This window comes from Zonotrichia leucophrys, chromosome 3 (genome assembly GCF_028769735.1).
Source record: "Zonotrichia leucophrys gambelii isolate GWCS_2022_RI chromosome 3, RI_Zleu_2.0, whole genome shotgun sequence".
Taxonomy (NCBI): Eukaryota; Metazoa; Chordata; class Aves; order Passeriformes; family Passerellidae; genus Zonotrichia; species Zonotrichia leucophrys.
Genome location: NC_088172.1, coordinates 24,335,168 through 24,358,911, shown reverse-complemented (window position 1 = coordinate 24,358,911; position 23,744 = coordinate 24,335,168). Strand labels below are relative to the sequence as shown.

The 23,744-nt window shown below is 35.1% G+C and overlaps 1 protein-coding gene across 1 annotated transcript in view; it reads left to right on the top strand.

Moving 5' to 3' along the window:
* PXDN (peroxidasin) overlaps positions 1–23,744 on the top strand; it is an 82,808-nt gene that overhangs the window by 8,893 nt on the left and 50,171 nt on the right. Inside the window, exons 2-3 of the mRNA XM_064707651.1 lie at positions 16,708–16,779; positions 18,148–18,219. Of these exons, the coding sequence (XP_064563721.1) occupies positions 16,708–16,779; positions 18,148–18,219 (144 nt within the window). The remainder of the gene's footprint in view (positions 1–16,707; positions 16,780–18,147; positions 18,220–23,744) is intronic.

The window sequence follows — 23,744 nt, the reverse complement described above, 5'->3', positions numbered from 1 at the left end:
AGTAACTTTAAAGGCTTTCTTATTGCAAATGTGGGCAGAGTTTCAAGACAATCCATAGAGATGGTGCAACAGGAGCTGACTGAGCTGGAACGGAATGACTCAAATGTTTCCTTTTCCTTCCTTTGCTTATCAGGCTGCCAAATTTGATTTCTTTTTGGTATGGCATTATTACTGCTGCTAATGAGAGTCAAGTGATTCTGTTAAACAGAAAATTGACTGTTTACTACAAATAACAAAGAGTCTCAAAATCTTGAGAAAGACTCACAGAAGAGAGATTAATGTTGTCTCTCATCTTCATGTCTTTTTGTTTAATCTGTATTTACAAAGATAAGCAAAGATTAGGACATTGAAGAGTTTGTGCAGTGGCTGGTAGGGTATCTTGAAACTATGTGAAAGTTTGTAGAATAAAAAGTGTGACATTCTGTGTGATGTAGCGTTCTCTTTTAGTTTTCTTTTCTGAGTTGTTTTTTAAGTTTCACTAAGGAAAACAATGAGCAAATGTATTTAACTCCAAATTAGTTTTACTGCCTGTGACATTGCTCTCTTTTTTGGTGTGATCTGTTGTTGTAACTTTCAGATTTTTTTATTCTCTTTCCAATTGCCACTCCCTGTATCTTTCGGAAACATTTTCTTTCAGCATTCTTTCCCCTTAAATCACTTATTACAACAGACTGCTCATTGCCTGGCTGGTCTGAAAAAGGAAAAATATTACTTGGTACACGGTGTTACCTTAACTAATGACTGTTTTTGGTAAGGAGGATGATGACTGCTAAATGTCAAGTTCTTTGCACTGTGTTAGCCAGACTGGATTTAATAGCCTTTTATTAGCCATTTTGCTGCTGGTTTCCTTTGTTGCAGAAAAAAAATAAAGAATAAATGAGTCCTTGCATGCTTGATTTATCTCTAGGCAGTGTGAGCATTGTGACTGGGACAGCATGAAATTCAGTGCAGACTTCTCACAACAGTGAAATTCAGAGGTTTATAGCCTCTGTCCAAGGTCCATCATGCTCTACAGAAGCAAATATTTCACTATTACAAGATCTTGGTTGTCCACTTTAATATAAAGTTTCACTATTTGGTGTCTCATGGTGGCGTCTATTTAATGATAGATTATAATCATAATCAGATTAAATCAGTCACCAGTTTTCAAATCTTTAAATTGATGTCTTGTCACTTTTTAATGGTGAGAAGAGAGAATTTTTCTTCCCAATTTTTTCAAAATATTTTGAAAAATATGAGGGGCCATGTTTGTTCTGGTACACAGACAACCTTAGCGAGCCATTCAAAACTGAAACATAAATAAATGCCACATTACATTGTCTGCTAAGATCAAGTAAAGAGCTAGAGCAGCAGTATGATGGTGTGACATATGTAGATTAAAAAGCACATGGCCTATCAAAGCAGGATACCTTTTAAGGGATATTTTGTCACTCTTTGGGATAATAGCTAATTTGGGTTCAAGAAAGAAGTTTTGGTTTCATGGCATTTTGATAAACTCTCCATGGAATTGGAGAAGTGATAGTATTTTTTTCTTACAGCCATAAATTGAATGAGAAAATTCAGATCTTTGACTTTGGTAAGGTTCTCAGGCTCCTGTAAAAAGGGCCTAGGTAATTGAATTAATATGTCAGTAGAAGGAGAGACTTATACAGGCAAAGAGAACTGCAGAGCTGTGGCAGAGCTGTAAGAGCAGGGAGAGCAATTTGATTTTGTGAATTGGTTGCTTGCTCTGGCCAAATTCATGACATTAACTTCCTGATTTAATTTTATTGCCCTGGGAAAAGCTTAAGTAAATGCAAAAGCACCTATGTAGGGGGTAAAATAAATTAAAATGTTTCCTAGTTAGACATTTATGTATAGCTAAAGGATGTTAACTTGTAGATTGGAGACTTAGTTATCAGGTATGTAAATAATGGCTACCAGACAATTATTAAAGGTCTGTAAATACCTTTCTTAGTATGGTAACATTTATAATTTATTTAAACCATTTTTAAAAACTCAGGATATTATATTTTTTCCTGAGTTCTCTATCAATAATCTAAATCACTTGAAATTTCTAAAATGCTGATACACGTTGAAACATTTTTCTTGATTCAGTCAACAACAGTTTTGAAAACTTAGCCAGAAAATCCTCTTATCCTCCATTGTGATATGAGTATTTTCTTGGATGTTTTATACTATGTCAGCTTTGTGTATTTTCTGGAGTAGATGTTTTCTTCTTGATATCCTCTATTTTACTTTAAAAATTTGGATACATCTTGCATGGGAATAATTGAATGTAAGATTTAGAAAAAGAAAAAATATGTAAAAGGAGTCTGGGATCCAGTATTCATTAGAGATTTCTAATGAACAGTTATTTCTAACTGAACAGCAATTAATTGGCTGAAAGCAAGGTTTATTTAAGAAAAACAACAAAACAATCCATCTTTCAGTGTCAATCTTTATACTGGTCATATCTGTATAAAATATATATATCCATCAATAGGTGTAAGATAGACTTGTCTTTTGAAGAAATCTGTGGGATTGTCAAATACCTCAGATAATACAGAGGAAATTTTCTGGTTTTGATGAAGTTGCAATGTGAACAACACTTAAAACAAATATGACAGGTAGGCAAGTGACTTGTGTACAGCCCTCACACTCAGGTATATTATGTAGGCTATTTTTGTAACTCCATGGTGTTTATAATCTCTTATTCATCAGAGAAAGAAATAAGAACTAGCTGTGGTTTGGCACTCACCATTTAACAATATCAAGTTAAATTCAAACTAGTTTTGTCTTTTCAATGTTGGTAAAATTTTGAATTCACACTGTACATAGAACACAAGCCAGATTACTTAGATAAGAGTTTTTCATTACCTTTCATTTACTTTTTTTTTACTCTGAATATCTACAAGGAATTGTTTCTTAATAGTGCTAGAATAGAGCAAGTGTCTGTCTCACATGTCAGACATTGTCTGCCACAGAATTTCTGTCCTGTTTGGTTGGTTGGTTAATTAAATAACTTTTATATACTTACTGGCTTTTGCAGGCTGACTTCACTTTAAAAATACCTGTATTTCTCTGAAAGAATATTTCATTTGTCAGGAATCAATCTTCTGGACAGTGTAAACAAAAAGTTGTTTTTTAAAAGAACGTTATGATTTGAGTGGAATTAATTTATTTTATTTTTTTAAATTTTGAAATTTGGAGATAGTTCAACATTAGGGTAGACCCATAAAATAAATTAGTTTTAACATTCAGACCCACATGTAAGAAACTTCTGATAGCATCAGGATTTGTAAATCTTTTTTAGTGCCTTTGGATATTTAAAATTTGGGGTTTGTTTTGTTTTGTTTTTTTCTTGATTTGTGTCTCTTTCCTTATGTAAATCTGTTGGTTTAAACTGCATAGTGATGAAGCTTCAGTGGGCAGGAAATAAAATGTTCATTCAGTTCAGGCTTCTCTTCAGCTGTGTGGTTTGGACATGGGAAGGAGTTGTCCCTCCAGAGCCCTGTACAATCTCTCAGGAGAGATTTCAGCCACAGGACTGCTGCAGTAGCGCAGTATCTGACAACTGAGGAAACTTTACCAGTAGAAAATTTTTCATTTAAGTGCTGAGTTCTGGGTTTGTGACTTGCAGTCTTCAGCCTCTTCAGTTCCTGAAGTGTTTGAAGTGTTTGTGGAAGTCCCAGCCACAAACTGGTGTTTGTGTGCCTTTGGATCAGAGGGTATATTTGTACTTCTGACCACTCTTAGAACAGTGATCGTTTAACTGTGGGTCCAGAGGATTCTTTTGCAGTTAAAATTTGGTGATTAATACTTCTGGGAAATAATTTTTTCACAGGCTTTTAAGCCAAATATTTGACATAGCAGTGGTCTTAGTTAAGTGCAATATTACTAATTTATTTTTCAAGTCATGTAGATGGGTTTTTTAGTAGTAGAAAAATTATAAGACTCTTTTATTCAGAGCTGGAAATTATTTGGTAGATATATCTGCTTATTGAAATATCTGCTTATTGAAACTAAGATTTTTTTTTTAAATGGCTGCAGCTAGAATTTTTTTATTATTTGGATTGCATATTAAAAGAAAATAGTAAGTCTAATGTATTTAAGTAGTTGGTCTATTAAGTGTATTAATGCTAGTATATAGCTACTTGTTTTCTCCAACTTTCTCTTTTAATTTACCAAACAGAGATTGTACCCTTTTGCAGTAAAAAAAAAAAAAAAACAAAAAAAAACCAAAAACAAACCAACAATTCAGAAACACCCTGTGAAGGGTCCTTGGCTTTTTTTTGGCCAGCAGTAGTTGCTCATTCCTGCCCGTGGTCTTCACCATTTCTCAGAGTTATCTGGAAAAGAAGCAAGAGAGGAACATTTGGTTTGTCTGAATCATTTCCCTGGTTTGGTGGCCCGGTGGTGATGTCTGAGAGAGGGGAGGAGCTGCCTCCTGAGCAAGGGGCCTCCTGCCCCTGGGGCCTCATTACACCTCAGAGAAAACCATAAAATTAGCTGAGTCTGTGATGCAGCTTGAAGGGGCAGTTTGGGCAAACACAGAGCACTGAGTGCCCCTTCTAGAGAAAAAGCCCCCTTGCACTTTCTGTCCTTGCCAGGGATGCGAGTGCCACCAGTTCTTATGCTAGGTATTTATTATGTGGGTATTTTAAACCATCTGATATTCCTTAAAGGCAGGTTTGTACTTAATTGAATATTTTAGAGATACTTCTGGTATTTTCATGCTACTTTGGCAAGAGTAATCAAATGTTTGCACTTTTTTTTTATATACACACTAGTCAAAAGTGTTGTTCTTTATGTTTGAGCTGAGGAAAGACCCCTTGAGAATCCCCATTTGCTATTACTGGGCAGCTTGGCTGCTCTCCATGTGGCCCAAATGGTATTTATATGGCCTGGGTATAGCTAGTTTGTATGGGGTAATTAAAGCAAGAATGTCTGTTGAAACATGTTCAAAATAGAAAAATCAGATTGAATTAGAATTTTAAAAATGGCATTACACTGTGAAGACTGAAGAAGGATAAACTTGTCTTTGATTTTATTCAGAAGTTACTGTTTTTGTATTATGAACAACGTGGAAGTATGTAAAAACATTCTGTCCACACATGTTTAATATTTTTTTCTGGTATCTTCAGTGTTGTGTCAATAGAATGGAATAATTACAGAGAGATTCAGAAGAGTGCTTTCTAATTGATTGTAGGCTTAATGCTGCCAGTATCAGAACTGCTAGGAAGAGGGTGCATGACAATGCAAAATAGATGTGATCTCCTGAGGCTACTGGAATTAAAAATACTGACAAGACTAGTAAGATTTACTTGGAAATTTCAGATACATCCATAATTTTCAGCAATCCAGTTTTTCTAGCTGTTTTTAAAGATAGCCAATCAATTCAATTTAGGTAGAGAAAGAAGAAAAGAAATGTGCAGGAGAAGAAGTTGTAGGCTAGTATTGCTTAGCTCTACTTTTGCAATGTGAGGTAAAAGACAATGGGTATTGATTGAGTCAAGCTATGGAATATAATAAAAATGTATAAAGCCTAATGTTTATTATTAATCTTCTATTATTCTCTTGATGCATTCTATAAGGTAACTTGTTCCCTAATGAGTAATAGCTCTAAAACTGCTTTTTGTTTATAATTTTGCTATCTGTGTGAGAATGGACATGATGTAAGAGGATGAGGGAAGCAATAATCAGTTCCCAGATGTTCTCTTCTCTGCATGTCATTAGGTTGGGTACTTTAGGGTTGAATGTAGCCATTTGCAGTACACTTCATAGAGAGAAAACAACTTCTCCCAAGAGACAGGAACGCCCAATTGCCTGCCTTGAGGCTGTCTGCACTCCTGAGGAAGGGGGAGATAAATATCAGAGGAGTCCTAAGGCCCCTGGTCCTCTGAGTGTTCTTTTACTGGAGCAGGAGGAGCTGGAAGCAGAGTCAGAAAGCAGCTAACTTATCTGCTCTTGCAGCCTGTTGTTAACCTCAGGAAGCAGAAAATTCCATTCCAAGAGTTGCAGCTTTTTCATTGAGGTGACCTGGGATTTTCCATGAAGTGGAAGGAAGAGCTGTTGCTTTGTCTGAAACCAGGGATCCAGTCTGCAGCCAAGTGATAGAGTGCCTGAATTTTTGTTGTTACTCTTTATGCAAGCCAACAGTGTTTCCATTTTAATAGTAAAATGTCCTTAGCATTCTACAAGAACAACTCTCCAAGTAAATTCTAGCACCTCCAAGTCTATTGGAATCTAATATACCTATCACTATTGGAAACAAATGGGAAGTACAAAACAGTTGGAAATATATTCCAACAAAACCTGCCTAGTGTATGGGGAAGAGTGACGCATAGATTTACAATGAATAAAAGCTTTTGAGTCAAATTTAGATGTTATTTTTAGATGCAGTAATTCCTTCAATTTTCCTCATCCTTTGGCTTGATGTTGGTCCTGAATTGCAGAACTTTTGTTTGAATTGAAGGAAACAAAATGGGCATTCTTTAGTGAGGTCATTGGCATTTTAGATGCCGGATGTTATTTATTGGCATAATAAATATAATACAAGCTCACAAGCACTGCATCAATGAGGCTGCCTGCCTCGAGGAAAGTCCCTAAAACTGCAGTGATGGGGAAACCACTCTTTTATACTGGCTCATTAGTTCACCTGTCCAGCTTGTTCATTCATTCAGAGCCCTCTCTCTCACCCGTGTTCAGCTGTAGGGTCTTTGTAGCTGAGAGCTCAACCCTGCACTGATCCTCACCCAGCACAGGGGGTACCCAGATGGATGCTCCTGTGGGAGAGGTGCTGAGTGGCAGAGTTAGAAAGAAGCTTAAGGCACTCTGGTAAAACACAGGTGATTATTCTGTGTTGGTTTTCAATTATGAATATGCACACTATTTGCATCCATTTTCCTGAGAGGTCTAATCTACTACAGAACAAAATCAGAGTTGTGTTTTTCCCTACCCATAACTATTTGAAGTTTTATGGTTTATTTCTTTTTAAATCTTTCAAGAGCTGCTGAAAAAAACCCAAAAAAACAAAAAACCAAAAAACCAAAAAACCTATGAACTTGATGAACTTCAGTGTTTGAATTTTTTAAAGAAAAATTATCAGTGCTATTCTTCACTTAAAGGTGTTTGTTTCTGCTGAGCAGAAACTGGAAACAAACATGCTCAAGCTGAAATTTGGGAGCAGACTATCTGATTTGGAAGCAGACTATTAGAGTCTGTCTAATTTTTAACAGTGAATATAGTTTACTGCTATAAGGACTAGCAAGCCATTAGATTTTGCTTGATTAATGGTCTTGAATCACAATTTTATATATTTCTCAAAGGGATGGCTCAGCTCTGACAGCAATAATTGCCTTAAGAAAGGAATTTCTCTGTTGTTGTGTGACTTATCTTGTGTGAGAGGTTCAGGAATGATAATGTTTCTTTCTGGCTTTCAGTTTTTTCCTCTGAGAATAGCAGTATTTCATGGACATAGAGTTTAGAATTAAGCATCCCCGTGAGACAGAGAAGTGGAGAAACAGTATTTATTTTACAGAATGGTACATGGGAGGAAAATAAGACTAATTTATGACTGCATAACATCAGAATTTCTGTGGTCTTTTCACAGTAGTAATTCACAGGACTGCTAACTTTAAAAGCAAACAAAACTAGTGCATTTGTTTCAGTGGTTCATGCTGAGCCATAAACTAGTCAGCTTCATATTTTGGTGTCTTCTTTAGCCTACTATAGAGGAGAAATGTAACTTTTTATTCAAAAGTCCAGTTGAAACTGCATATTCTTAAATATTAAAAAGGAAACCAAGAAAAGGTTGCATCTCCAGCTGCCACTAGTCCTCTAAAATATTGCATTGTATCACAGCTCTTTGCACAGACTGTGCCAACCATTAGTTTGATCCAAGACCTTTGCTACCTCAGATTTGTGGTAGTGCAGCCTGCAGATACAGCTGTTGTACTTTGTTTTATTGGGCATAGCACAAACACAGGACGAAACATCAGCCCTTTCCCAAGGTCATTTCTGTGAAAAATAATCAGTAATGAAACATGTGGCTGTGCTGTCAACAGCCTTTTCATTGTTTGGTTTCAGCAATAGATCCCCCTGAGAGAAATAAAGACAGATTTTGCCTTTTCTTGTAATTTCTCAGACTGCAGAAACAGCAATTGCATCTCTGAATTCTATCCATGCTGGTAAAACTAACACTAGTTGTGTTAGTTTGGTTTTGTTTTGGTTTTTTTTTTTGTTTTTTTTTTTTTTTTTTTTTTTTTTAAAGATAGCATGAGAATTAGAAACCATTATAAAATAAAATTTCTAATTTCAAAATAATTTCTGTAGTGGATGAATATTGAAGGACTCTGAAAGTGGATAAGACAAAGAGCCACAATCACACCATGGTAAAATTTCCATGTATAATTTTTGGCAAGCCTACAGACCTAAAACTTTGGAGCAGCAAATCCCACTTGAGTCCTTTTAATGGCACTTTTAATGGCTGGTTAGAAATATTGGTGACAAGGGCAGCAAAGGGATCTAAAGACTTAGTAAGACAATACTGTAGTGCATTTGATTGAATTAACATGTAAATGTTTTCCTTTCAACTGTAATGGCAAAAAAATTGTTAGTTAAAACAAATCCTTAGCTCTTGGAGAAGGATATGTAATAAGCTCTGTGTTCACCAAAGCTGTAGCTGAAAAAATAGTTCTTAAGACATGTGAATTCAAAATTCCTGTTAGCAAATCATACATATTTGTGCAAATCAGATATTATTTTAATTAGATAATTGATATATCATCTAGACTTCATTATTTATATTTTCTGAAGCCTGGGTTTATGATGAAGGCGAGTACTGCCGAATGTTCTGCATCCTGTTCAACAGATTTCAATATTTTTATGGTCCTACCATTTACTTTTGGTACTGAAATTACAGTATACTAAGTACTATTGACTATGATACACCCTCACAATGTAAGAATAATGTTTTAATTTCCCATCTCAAAATGCAGTGGCTTTTTTATGTGCTGCATGCTAATGTACAGATAATAAAAATATCTCAATATAAATTAGAGAAAATTACATATTGTATGTAATAATTAGACTGGGGAAGATTAACCCAGAAAATGAAACACCAAGAAAAAGAAGAATGATATAATTTTGTTTGTAAAAGAAGTTCTAGGGCTAAATCTGAAAAGGAGGCCAAAAAACCCCACAAAAACTTGGTTTCTCTAGTGTTCCAGCCAGTGTTACTCTGCTAACAGATGATTACTGTAAGTAGTGCTGCAGCTGCAAGTAGGATTTGGTTTTATGTTTTTAAGTGGTGTCTGTGTCTTTGTTTGTTCAACAAAGTGGCACATTTTTTTTACAAAGCAGTAGTTAAAGCAGCATTAAAGTGTCATTGACATCATCCAGTTACTCCACTGACTTGATTATATAACCTCTTTTGTGCAATTTTCATGCTCTGCTCTGTTTGAATGTTTTTACTATGCTGATGGCTGTTTTTCATTTCCTGCTGGGATGACCTTGAATAAAAAAAGAATAAGAATAAAGTAGACATAAGCAATGTAGTCTTGCTGGCATTTGCAGATCTTTTGTTCTGTATTGAGAAACATAGCAGTTTGGTGTTCAAGGTATAGGTTATTTCTGCTGAATAGTAATTCATCTGTAGTGGTTAGGAAAAAAATGTGTCTTATTTTGTTCTTTTGGATTTAGCAATGGTAAAATCATCTGGTTATGACAACTCCTACCTTACAAACGCGTCATAAAAGTGCTAAATGCATGAGGGCAATTATGTAAACTTAAATTATTGATTTACCTTTTAAATCTAATAGATCTACAAATCTAATGTTTGTCTATTAATTTGCTCCCTTCCTTTTTTTTTTAGAGGAAAATGAGATTAGCTAGTTTGCACCATTTTTCCAGATCCAGTATATATCACACAGCTGAAGGAATTTATTTTCCGTTTTGTCACTTCTTGTTGCCAGTCAGTATTTCGTATCTAGCCTTACAGATGAATGAGTGCACTGTGTTTCACATAAGAATCTTTCTCAGACTGTTTATAACACTCAATAGCAGAATGTTATGACAATGATAAATGCATAATTTTAAAGCTTGCATTATTTCTCCCACTACCTCCTTTTAATTTATCAGATTAAAGTAATGAAGATTATATTACCTTATACTTTACAATCACTTATAGAGGAAGAGATTTAGATTTAAATAGTTTTCACTGGACCTTTAAAAAGCATCTACCTTCACAGCAGAAGTTGGACATTTGGGAACCTGTCAATTTTTAAAATACTTAAGACAGTAGTGTTCTTTCAGATTTTCTTTTCGGCTTTTACTGCTGTGGTGATTTTGCTTAGCTGAGGAAATAACTCTAAATTTTAAGTTCATTCATGTCTTGAATCGATGCTGGTGAACCCTTGAAACAAGGTAATGAGATACTTGCCTCCTTTTATTTTTGCTAGTAAAAATCAGGATTTGGTTTCATTGGTAAATGCTTTAGTATTTTTCTGTCAAATGAGAACTGGTAATAAAAGTCATTAATGGGTCAGCATGGCATTTGAAACAGCATATTTATGACTAAGTTGGTTTTATCCAAATTGCCTTTGTCTTGTCCAAAGCTAACAGATATACAACTATTTTCAATTTCAAGTAGGAAATCAGATGCTTTCAATATGGCAGGCTAAAAAAAATGCAGCTCTTCAAAACTTCAGTTTAAATACTTTATTCTAGTGTGCCAGTAGTAAATTTGCTTTATTCTGTATTTACAGATACTGGTTTTGGAGACAGTCCTAGGATTTGGTGTTTTAAAAAAAAATTGTTTTGTTTTACTTACTCTCCTTTTCATGTAGTGTTCCTTAGCATGAATGTGTGAATGTGGTCCTTACTCTGTGATACCTGGGAGCAATATGCTGGTCAATAGTCCCTAAAATAACTATAACAAATGTAAGTGCAATTTGGTGTTTAGGTTGATCTGTTGTTTGCATTTAGTGTTATTGAGCAAAGTAAGAGGATATTTTCATGTTTGGACTAGAAAAGCTTAAAACAGATCCTTGGAGATGAACAAATTATTAAAGGGATCTTCTGAAGTTGGGAAGTTCAGGCGATATGAAGTAGTAGGTCTAACCAAAAAGTACTGAGTAAGACATAGCTTTATGTTGCACAATTGGTTGGTGTCAGTGCAACTAATGAGTGCTTGGTTTGACCAGCTGTGTGTGTCTTCCTCAGCCTTAACAGTGAAAACAATAACAAATTTGTTCTTTAATGTGACAAGGAAATGGGATCAAAAGTCTATTTTTGCATTTATATTTTTCAGTATCTATTGTATTTGTGGGGACACTTGTGGCAGGAAGGAATGATGAATCTGACTCCATGTTCTCAGAAGGCTAATTAATTATTTTATGATACTATATTATATTAATGAATACTATACTAAACTATACTAAAGAATAGAGAAAGGATTCTTACACAATGCTAAAAAGATAATGAAAACTCGTTACTTTCTCCAGAGTCCCAACACAGCTTGGCACTGACTGGCCATTGAGTCAAAACACACCAGAAATCCAATGAAACAATCACCTCTTGGATAAACAATCTCCAAACACATTCCACATGAGCAAAACAGAGGAGAAGCAAATGAGATAATTATTGTTTTCATTTTTCTCTGAGGCTTCTCAACTTCCCAGGAGAAAAATCCTGGGCAAAGGGATTTTTCAGAAAATGTGAATGCCTCAAGTATCGGGAGAGGTATAAACAGAAGATCAAATTACATGTTGTGGTTAAAATCTTCCTTTTGCATATAGAATTCCCCTCTCAAGCATTTTTTAATAACAGGTGTCCAAAGCAAAGTTATCTCCCTTACTTAATCTAAGATTTTGGGGCTGTATTGGTAATTCTAGATTTGAAATCTCTTTAATTGTCTCATTTCTGTGACATGCAGAGTGAGTTTTTTTGTGAATGTCCTGATGTTATGCTATGCATACATACAATATCTCCCAAGATAGATGCTTTTAATTACATTATCACTTAATACATTGTTTCTATATCCATGTTACAATTGGCTAATTATATGTGTATATATAGAGAAGGATGACTGTAGAGGAAGCAGTAGCATAACATGTTAAATTTTGGGTTTAATTTTTTTATTAAAGATCTTAGTATTGGATCATGACAATTTTTTTTTCTGACACAGATTAAAATTGAAAAAAATGAAAGGCATTTTTAGTATGCTCTCTAGCAATGAGGGGATCTCTGGGACATCCTCCAAGCTCTAATAAGTCACAGGATGCCCAGTCCTCAAGGAGAGATGAGAAGTGCATGGCTGGGATGGATCAAGCAGAGGAGAAGCCCTGGTGTCTTTCCTACTGCTGCTCCAGCAGTTCTTTATAAGGAATTTTCACATTTGTCCTGCTTAGGATGATACTTTTTGTAATAACTGCTGACTAATGAGTGCTTATTGTCTGAGATCAGTAGGTTACCATTGGTGGAGTGATGACTTGGACTGACCAGTTCTGGTGTGAAGTATGCACAATCTGATCCAAAGGTGGCTGCCTTTTGAGGTGCATGATGAGAGCACATGATATGTTCTTCACAACCCTACTTTAAATCCATCTGACTTAGAGCAGTTAATGATTTTTCTGAATTTGATGAAGCAACAGAATCTTTAAGCATATGCAAAAAAGGGACCTGAAATAATATTATTGAAATATGTCAAGTCTAACCCTTTATAAAAGTAATGAAATCATAATCCTTACCTTTCCACCCTGTATGTTGCTTAACAATAACTAGAAAAAAAAGAATAAAGGAAAACTGCACTTTAGGCATTTTATATAAAATGTTGCACTTTTACATTCAGTGCATGGTTCGATCTAAGCAAAAACAATCCTTTCTCTCAGAGATTTCAAACAGAAAGTTCTTTAATTAGTTCTTCCTGTAAGTTGCTTGATGTTTAAGGTCAATTTTGTACTGTTTGCTGTGTACCCTGTGTGACTGTCATATGTCCAAATAGTTATTAAGGTCTTTAGTATTTATAAAGTGTTAATTTGTAAACTTGCAATGAATTCATATGGCCCAATGTTGCCATACCCCATTAGGATGTTTTAAGAGAGAAACCCTGTCTTTCATTACTGCACACTGCCAGTGCAAGCTTTAAAGAATGTCCTGTCCTACAGTGCCAGGATGTGCCATGGAAGCATTGGATCTTATGGGACAGCAATGGTTTTCAATTTTTATATACTTAGAAATTTTCACTGTGTTTAATTAAATAAAAATATTGTTGAAAGTTAATTTTCAATGCTAAATTAGAAATAGTTTAAAATGGGCACTGTAAAGAGGGGAGATAAATGGATGCTGTTAGCTCACATACAGAATTTATTAAGAACAGGATTAATTTTCATCCAGACGAAAAGTGTCTGCAGCACATTTCTCATTTGCTTTGTGACAGAAAAGGAAACATACACAAATATTATATTTACTTCCATGCCATCCATGTGGGCCTTAGGGATCTTCCCAGAGCCCTGTTCAGGTAACAGAATGCAGGAGCCGGCAAAGCCAGAGTGTGTGTGCACACCCTGCCTGGCACATGTCCTGGCCATGGCTGCTTGCAGGGCTGTGGGACCACGGCCATTCCCAGGCGCTGGAATGTGAATCTCAGGAGCATCCAATTGCTAAATTGACCGCCTGCTCCCTGGCACGTTCTTGGCCCACGCAGCCTCGTGCTCTGCCGAACATTTCCTGGTCATGCTCCATGGATTAGCGCAGAACAGAGCTCCTGAGTGCAGCCAGGAATAAAATAACCCTTGAGAGTGTTCAGTTTGCTGGCTATCATGGACGTGTTTTGTTTGTTATTCAAGCAAGACATGCTTCAAAATGATGGGCTTGGCTTCTGAGGAAGCCTGTGCAGCTGAAGTGGATTTTTCAGCTTGAATTATGTTGTCTAGCTACAATTTTAAGAAGTAAATGTTTTCACTTTGAAACATAGTAAAAGAGACAATCTGAATTAGTTGTAAGAGATTTTTATTTTAAAAACCAAATGCATGACATTTATTTTTGAGTTGTTAGGCAAAAATTGTTAAATACCCTAAAATTCAATGCCATCATCACAGGTGTTTGCATTTCTTTAAATGGTAATTTCATTTACTGTTTAAAGATTAGGAGAGGGAAAAATGACAGTGACAACTGAGTGGCTTCCCTGAGTCTGCTGTTTTAACCTCCTGGTGCACTCTGGCTGGTCAGTGGGAGTCAGGCTTGCTCTGGTCCAAAGCACAGCATCCAGCCAGGATATGTCAGTTTGTCAGAGTGAAATGGGGAGCAGTGAACAAGGTGAAAGAGAATTGAATGGGCAGGGAACAGGCTTTTGTGAGTGAAAGTCATGTGGCACAGTTGGGCCGGAACTAGTCAGAAAAAAAGGGTCAAGAAACCTCATCATGCTGATTGACCACACATTATTTCAGCCACACAAAATGCCTTTGAAGATCTGCTCCACAATGGCCTATTTGTGCTACCCATACTCATTTTTCAGTTTTAACACAGTCCTCATTCCTGCCATTCACTCTCCAAGGGGACATTTCCGATTGCTGTTGGGCTTTTGCTTTGAGCTCTTCTGTTCCCTGAAATCATTCTGTTATCATAAGCTGGATATGGTGTCTGTGCTGTGGGGGCATGGCATTTCTCTGATTTCTGCCAATTCTGTTGGATGCAATCTTTCACTTCAATAAGTGAAGATTTCGTCTATTGTTTATGTGAATTGTATATACCACACCCCCTAAATTAATGCATGCAATGAAATTTCTATTTCCTTTATCCACTTGTTTATTTTCTTGTTGTATAGGGAAATTATTACAGTTTGACAGATTTCTTCTTTAGAAGTCTTCAGTGGTTATGATTTAACTTTTATCTTCTTAATTTGTGAGCTGTTTAACTCTTTATTTTGGGGGATTTTGTGCTGAAAATTAATGAAAATACTTTGAGTGAACACTGATAAATGTTACTTCCTTTGAAGGAGGAAATATTCTTTGAATGAATGGACCAAAATTATAATACTACGTTGTAGTAAGGTTAACATTGTTTTTTCCCTCCAATTTTAATTGTAGTACTGACTTTGAACAATACATATATATTCTTCATAATTGTACTTGCAGATACAAAATATACTGTGCTCTAGAGAAAATTTATGTGCTGTGTTTTATTGCAGCTCCCTTTTCTCATATTTTTATGTAGAATGAAAATGAATGGGTAGAATTTCAAACCTGATGTCTTCTTTAGCTTTAACAATATGAGAAGGGCAATAGTGTTAGGAGTTGAGATAAGTATCACTATATATGATGTTACATGCAGCTTGGTACTGCATGCAATAATGCATGTAATTACTTTGCCTGGTGTTCCTAATCCCCAGATATCCTCAAGAGTTACTGCAGAGTCGATTGGATACATCAAAAGGGGGGTGATTTTGCTGCTGACCCAGGGGGCTGGCTCCTTGCTTGCATTCATGAAAGTTTTAAATTTTTATTTATTGCCTTTGCACTGGTGTAGGGAATAGACCTACTTGTCATATGGATGAATGTACATTATTTTATACCTAAAAAAAGAGGGTTTTAGGAGCTAAATATTGCTAGTTGTAATGGTAATTTGAGGCTTTTGAGAAACACTGTTTCCAATATTCCATTCAAGAATATTGAATTTTTGCACTTTTGAGTATTTTAATCAAAATTAAAATGCTCTTTCGGAACAAAATAAACTTTCAGATGATCTAGAAAAATCAAGAAAAGTAAAGTGGTATGTCATGTCCAATGATTCTTACTGAGGGATCTGCTGTATCTTCTCTCAGTGCAGGATATGACATTCCATGGTTGTTTGGAATATCTTGGCACCTGAGGTTCAGAGGCAGCATCTCCTTCTCATCGGGAACATATGTGTATGACACATAAAACGTCTGAGTGATGAGCAAAACAATGCTGTTAAAGTAGAACTAAATAAGTGCTTTTGTGAAGAACAAGTTAGGGTTTTAAAAATTTGCGTTTCTAAATCTGGAAATCCTCAGTTTGCTGAGTGTTGTGTAAAAGGGCTTTCCAGCACATCTACAGGCAGTTTAACTACACATCTAAATAAAAGATAGAAGTTTGCATCCCTCATTTTTTCCAGTCACTGATCAAGTATTTTGGTGGAGTGTAATGCAAACAGAACCACATGTCTAATCCTTTCTCTGCAATGAACAGCAGGCCACATCCTAAACCACTAACATAGAAAAAGTCCTTCTGAGGCCATTATTCCAGAGCAGAACAAGTCCTGATGGGTGGATTCATGAGGAATGATGCTTAAGTATGTTCTTCATAAAAGACTTCAGACAACGATTCCTGCCATTAGTGCAGCCTCAGCCAGTGGGGTTGTATGGGATTGGGATGCAGCTGATTGAGTTTTGTCTGCTCTTCTGTATTTCCTTTAACCAAATTGCAGAGAGACTTTTGTTAACATATTACCTGTGAAAATGCAGAGCACATTTGTTTTAATTGAGACCAGGCATGGTGCAAAGATTACAGTTGTGACACATTTCTGAATCCTCTCCTAAACTTGTCAAACAGCCTTTGGAATTGTTTTGCTTTGGAATTGTGTTGTGTTTTATGGACAGAAGCTGGTCAGTCATCACAAAAGACTTGTGCTTAGTTCATTTTTTCATATTAAAAAACACGAAGCTTTTTTAATTACATGATTTTTTTTTCTTTTTTTATTCTACAGAGACCTGAGGTTTAATAGGATTAAAGAAATCCAGCCTGGAGAGTTTAGAAGGCTTAAAAACCTGAACACACTGTAAGTCCTTTTTCAACCCTAAGACTCTTTCCCTTTTGACTTAATATGATCAATTTGATAATGTGTCATATTTGCTTACTTTTCACAGATAAGTAGTCTCATAAATTTGAGCTGTAGCATTTACACAGATGGGAGAAGTGGGGATTAAGACCAAAATATTTGAAGGCAAAAATACATGTATGTTTATCAAAATAAAAAGAAAATTATTTGCATACTAGTATTTTACTGATATACTTTAATTGAATTTCATGAAAAAATGCAGACCATTATTGTAAGATTTTTTTTTCTGACATGGTGCTAAATTGTTTTGCTGGAATATCACATAATAAACCATGGGGTTACAAGAAAGCTGATTAAAGGCTGAGATGTGCAAATGTGTTACAGTTACAAAATATTTGACAAATTCTGATATTCTGAACACTCCTATTCTAATGTGCTTACCAGGACTGGCAGGAGCAGGAGTCAGATGGTTTTGTTCCTACTGAGCTGCCATTTATGGAGATCTTTGTTATCGTTTACGATTGTAAAGAAAAGTCTTTCTAAAAGACCTTTTACAACCAATAATACAATTAGTATGAGTATTATAATTTTAACTTTGTATCTGCTCTATCATTCCTTCAGGCATCACTTTTAAAACAAATGCATGAATGTTTCTCTTCTTTAATATATTAGCAGGCACAAGGAGGAATTAAGGCAAACAATTATTTTCACTTTTAAATGTACATAATTTATGATTGCAAATGTGACTGTTTCCCAGAACACAAGTAGTGTAAGAGCTGAAATACAGTTGTGATGTCAGTGAGCTTTGGATCACTATTTATCTGCAGGTAATCATGGCAAATGTACTGAAACATCTTGTACTCTATATTCACACCAGAAGAAATGATAGGACTTTCCCCAAAATGTATATTGTCCAAATCTGTGCTGCCAAGATATTCTTGCTAACTGTCCCTATTTCCAGTCTCCTTTGCTCATACTTCTGTTTGCAGCTGATCCCCAGTTTTGAATTACAATTTCTGCCAGATATCCAGCTCAAGTTTTAACTGTCCAAATCACTGGTCTGATATTCACAAGTCCCAGATAAAGACAGGATACATTTGAATTCCTTTTGCTTTATAAAACCAGTGTATGAGGGATGAGTGCAAATCTGTGCATACAGACAGTTGTGTTCCTATACGATGTAAAGGCCCAGTACACAAGATATTGCTGAGAAACATCTGGGAAAAGTCACTTCAACTTTTTTTCTCTAACAGATACTCTTAGGGGAAAAAGCATTTTCCATTTCATACTATGTTGCCCCTGCTTTTACACTTTTTTCCCTAGTGTTTCTTTATGTTAAAATAAATGGTTATTTATTTCTTTTTGTAGGCTTCTAAACAACAATCAAATCAAAAGAATTCCTAGTGGGGCATTTGAAGATCTTGAAAATCTGAAATATCTGTAAGTTAAATGAAATGTCACTTCACTGTGTTAACAGCTTCTTCAGTGAGAAAGTTCTAATCTGACATGGTGATATCTGACCCACTATATCAGGAGATAAACTGCACTGAAAGTCTGTGAAATGAATTTATGGGTGGGGGCAACTGTTTTTCTTTAAGTTATTGCTAATAAAAGACTGCTGTCTGTAGGCAATCCATTTTAAAGGACTTACTAGTTGCTGTTCATTATATGCAACTTATAATTTAAGAAGGGATACATTGAAAGGTGAAGGAAACCACCTCTTTAATTGTTCACTGAAACCTTCACACAGGTACTTTTTGTCTTTTGAAAAGTGATTCGAAAGTAGCTAGTCCAAAGGTTGTGTCAGCAGAAGCTTGTAATTTACCTAAGCGTATTAACTATCCCTAAATTTTTCACTGAATTCATAAGTGAAAAATTCAGTCAAACCCAAAATATTAGAGTATGTATATGATTTGCTGTTCCAGGTTTTCAGTCAGCCTGTATATTTTAAGCCTAACTTCTCTCTTTTTTGACAAACATACCAAGGTTGTTAATTATATGAATAAACAAAAGGCATCAAAATGTTATTTTTGTCTGCGTACTAGACTAAAGCTGCATAGTTAGTTGTCATGGATTCTCAGCTCTAGTTTCTGGAGACGACCTTATGGATTGTCATTTAGAAAAGTTTCACTCCATTGTCTTGGAGTATTGATTGATGGTTACTTGAATGACATACAGAAGAAAAAGGTCACATTGAGTTTTCATTGCTTCGGAAACAATTCAGAAGCTGAAATTTCCATGCAGTTTCCAAGAATACAGCCAGAAGACCTCTAAGGAGGTGGGAGCAGGGAGAAAATCACATAAATTTCTGCAGACACATTTGCCTGTTTTTCCAAGTTGTGCTTGATTACGTTTCCTGCTCTCCTTTTTATGTGTATTGTCTTTCAGTAATGAAATTGTTTAACATCTACACAACAGGAGGGAAAAGACTATTGAACAGACAGTTGCCAATGGATTATTAAAGTCCATGATGATTGTATTTGTTACAAGAAATGTCTGCATGTAGTAGTATAGTACATAAGGTTTTACTATGTGAGGTTTGCTAAACTTCTTTCCATAGTCAGCAACTGTACAAAGATTTTTCTTGATTCTTATTACTTTTTTGTTTTCACATGCCTGCCTATACCCAGCTGTAGTAAAGGTGAAATAAAACTTAACAATGCAGAATGTTCAGTTCAATGAAAATGTGAAAAAAGATGACTGAACTCTGATTTGTTTTCATATACATGTAGTAATGGCTGTCAGTATCTGTATTATTAAGAGGAAGATATTTTATTTTCCTGTTGTTCCCCGGGAAATTTAAATATAAAGTTCAGTGTGGTAATTTATTCAACTGCAGGGAGCTCTTTAAAGCTGTCCTTTGTTTTGAAAAAATAAATGAAGGGGTTTTTTCCTGTTTCAAAGGCTGTGACAAATGTTTAAATTGAACAGCCTTAAAGTTAAAAAATTTGTGGTACTGGTCAGGTTATCAATACAGAAGACTTAGATGTAACAAATCAATACTGTTCAGCAGTTAAAGTTTCAGCTGAGTTACTGAATGCTAACTGTATTCTATTAAATGAAGGGAATAAATCAAAACATTTCTTTCCAAAAGGATTCACTGAAGTAGAAATCAGGGGGGAGAGATTGTGCAAATGTTAGAAATACTGCTCAGATTGCACTATTATGAAGTCAAATCACCTGGACAAGTTGAGATCTAGTATCGTCTGGTCCTGTTGATATTTGCAAATCTAACTTGTACTGTCATGTTTCATAAAACTAGATCATTGATCCATGATGTTACTTCTGTTCTCGTGACAACTTGTACTGGATTGCATGTGGTTCTGAAAATGTATAATTCCCTGACTAATTTTAAAAAACCTGTCATTTCTCAGTGTCCCTGATTTAGCAAAATGTGAGTATATATAAATATAAAATCTATAACAATTAGTAAACATGCATATTTAAAACTAAAACCAGTCACAATTATATATTTTTATATAAAATATATAAAGTATATCACAGCGTATTTATTTTTTTTAAGCCAGTCACTGAGAGATAGATGTTAAGTTCCATTCCTGTATGACTGCTGAAGATCAGCTATTGCACTTTCAAACAAAATTTTTTTCAACAGGATCTAAATCAGGATTTTCAAATGCTTCTTTGTACTATCCCTTTCTGAAGTTGAGCTTTTAGTTTTATGAGGAGTGCATGTTACCACAGTTATCTGTATGAAGAACACATTTTGATGAAGAGTAATATTTTGTCAATTTTCTCTGCATTAAAAGTATTCATCACTGTAAAACTCGGTCTTTGCATCATCAAAAGAAAATTGTGCACATAATTTTTTTACATTTTTTTAGGATTTTTTTATTGTCTTGGTTTTTATGTAATTGAAATTCTGGCAATTATAAAAGCAGTTTTGTGTGATTTTGCTGTGCTGTTTGTGGTAATAATTTGGTTTTGTATTAATATACTAAAGGTTGGAAAGAATGAAATGTAATTATTGTTTTGTTGTGAAATCAAGAGGATACTTTTTTTTTTCTTTTTCTTCTGATTCTCTGCTTTTCTGTCATTCTGTCTTTACTCCATATACTTCAGTGTTGGCAATAAAGCTCTTTAGTAAGCTTCCCAACCTTATAGTATAGATGCAGGTAAATTTGTGGAAACATGATAAGATAATTCTTCCCAAGCCTAAAAGTCAACAGTTTATTCTCCAAGAGAGAAGATAGCTGGGAATTGAAAGTAGGCACATTATTACCATTGCAACATGTAGAATATTAGAAGATTTTGGAACCAGAAGTGGAAAAAATGAATGTGAGTTAAAAAAGGAAGAAGTCAGGAGGAGTTAGGGAGAAATTTATAATATTGGTTAGCAATTAAAAACCTTTCCAGATAAGGAGAACATATATTGGGCATTTACACAGCAGTGAGCTAGAAGATAACATGAAGGAAGTGAAAGCAATAAAACTGGGGAATGAAATTTGTCAACAACGTTGTATATTGGCCTGGTATGAAATGCATAGATGAGGAAACAGACATGAAAGTATTACCATGAGCATATGGTAAATGGTAATTTGTAAGACTTATGAAGTGTGTCAGTTCCAGAAATGCCAACAGGGAGCATGCAAGTTTTGTTTTGTGTCTGGTGAATGAAGTAATAATAGGAGAGGTTGTGTTTGAGATTAGGTGTCATTTCCTTCCATACCTTCTGCCACTCTTGCTGTCTTGGCCATGTTACTTGGTCCTCTGGGCACCTCCAGTGGTTCCAGAGCTCTTCTCTTTGCAATTCATGTTGCTGGTTCCACTGTCCTTCGTGTTCCTATGTAAACCTGTGTTTGGGTGTTTATTTACTTGTGAGATTTAATGCTGCAATGCTTGTTACTTTTTGCCTTTTTTCTCTCCAGTTCCAAACAAATATATCTGAATCTTACTTTCCTAGAATCACATGATTTTTAATATGGTCCATTAAAAAAAGAAAAAAAGAACTCCCCAATAATATCCTCACAATCTAGCAGGCTTGTTAATTAAAGCTACTTTTTCTCCCAAATTTTCTTGTAACTGATTACCTATTTGTTCATTTCTGAAGTATATGGCCAGTACCTCTGATCTCTAGCAGCCTTGCTTGCATTTCTGGGAAAAAAATACTCTTTTATTTTTTTCTTTAACATTTCTAAAAATAGAAATTAATAAAAATAATAAAAATTGATATTAATAATTGTCCGAAAATAACTTAATGTCTTAATGGAATATATCCCTTTTCCATTTCAATCCACTGTTTATTCATCTCCTGAAAATTCTAATATTCAGTTCTGTAAGAGAGCCTTTAGGTAAATTAAATGATAAATAATTTTTTCCCTCATTGTACTACATTTATTTTCAGATAATGTAACTGAGATAAATTTTGAGAATGTTAGTTAAAATTTAAGAATGTTTACAAAGCTTTACTTCTATAACACTGTATGTGCATGCTACCATTTTAGAGGGACGAATTTTTGTTGTGAATGATACTTATTTGTACTTTATATTCTGACATGTCTCTGTCCATTAGGCAAATAATTATATGTCTTTCTTTCTGTTGTCCTCAGTGAAATAGCTACAGTTAAATGGAAGTTTGGTTAACACATTTGTCATAGGATGTGTAGCCTGAGGTTACTGGGGTTTCTCTGTGAAGGGAGGATATGGTTGACTGAGGTTGGTTGAGTTTCCTGCAGCTGAGGGTTTTCTGGTCAGAATGGAAAAAAGCTTTGATTTAAAGCTGAAAACACCAAATAAAGGCTCGCTGCAGTGGCTTGGTAAGAACTCCTAGAGCCTGCTCCCTTCCCTGCAGTATGCTGGTAAAAGTCTGCAGTACTACAGGCATTATCCCAGTCTAATTCAACTCCGATTTTCACCCTCTGCTTCCTTCTGTCTGCAGAGAGTAAATGAAAGTTATATGAATGGTTGTGGTAAAATTTTTTAAAAATCTGATGAATTCAGATTTTTTGAATAAAATTGTTGAAATGCCAGAAAGAGATGATTAACTGAGGGCAGTTTTCAAAACTGTCTAAGCCCACTTTGGTTCTCTGGTCTGACCTGAAGTACTCAGAAATAAGAGAGATTTCCACATTGCCAAGTGGAATTAAGTGTATTAAGAAAGATAAATAACACTTCAGCTGATCATTCCTCAAAATTTGCTAAGGAGTCAAAAGGTGTGTTTAAAATTCTCACAGGAAAATAAGATAGGAATTGAATTTCAGAGAGGACAATTAAGGAGAGAAAATTGTAATGACTGTGATCCTCAAATGAATTGGTAAATCTGAGCCAAAACAAATATTTTAATACTCATGAAATATTTTTTTTCAAATAGAATAAAAACCAGTTCCACATAAAGAAAAATCACTGTTTTCAAATGATTTTAAAAGTTTTTACAGTAATTTCACAAGGCAGTAATTTTTTTCTGGTTTTTGAATATTTTTAAAACCTCAGAAATTTTTATTTCCTTGTTACCTGTTCTTGGAAGAATTCTGCTTTTTTATTCAGATGTATATCTATGTTAAAAAAGCACACAGGAATCTCTGTATATTAACGTGGTGGATTGTCAGCAAGCAGTGCATTGGAAGTTAATTTAGATTCAAAGGAAGGATATTACTCCTTATTGTTCCCCAAAGTTGTCATTAGTTTAATATCAAATACCTACAACTTCTTTCCTTGTTAGGGCCTATTGTGAAATGTTGCCCATTGTCACATCAGTGTAAAAACTGCCACCACCTCCAGCAGAGCCAGTATTTTTTCTGTTGCACCAAAAGGAGTTTGCAATATTTCCAGTAAGTTACTGAAAACTGTAATAGAAAACCCAAAACCATTACTAATAAGATGCCTGCTAATAAAGTCATTTGTGGTACAAAGTGTCTTCATCCCCTTTCCATAGAAACCCATGCCTGATTAACTGAGTTTCAAATCATTTGTCAAATAATTGTGAAAAAGTTCTTAACCACAAACCTGTG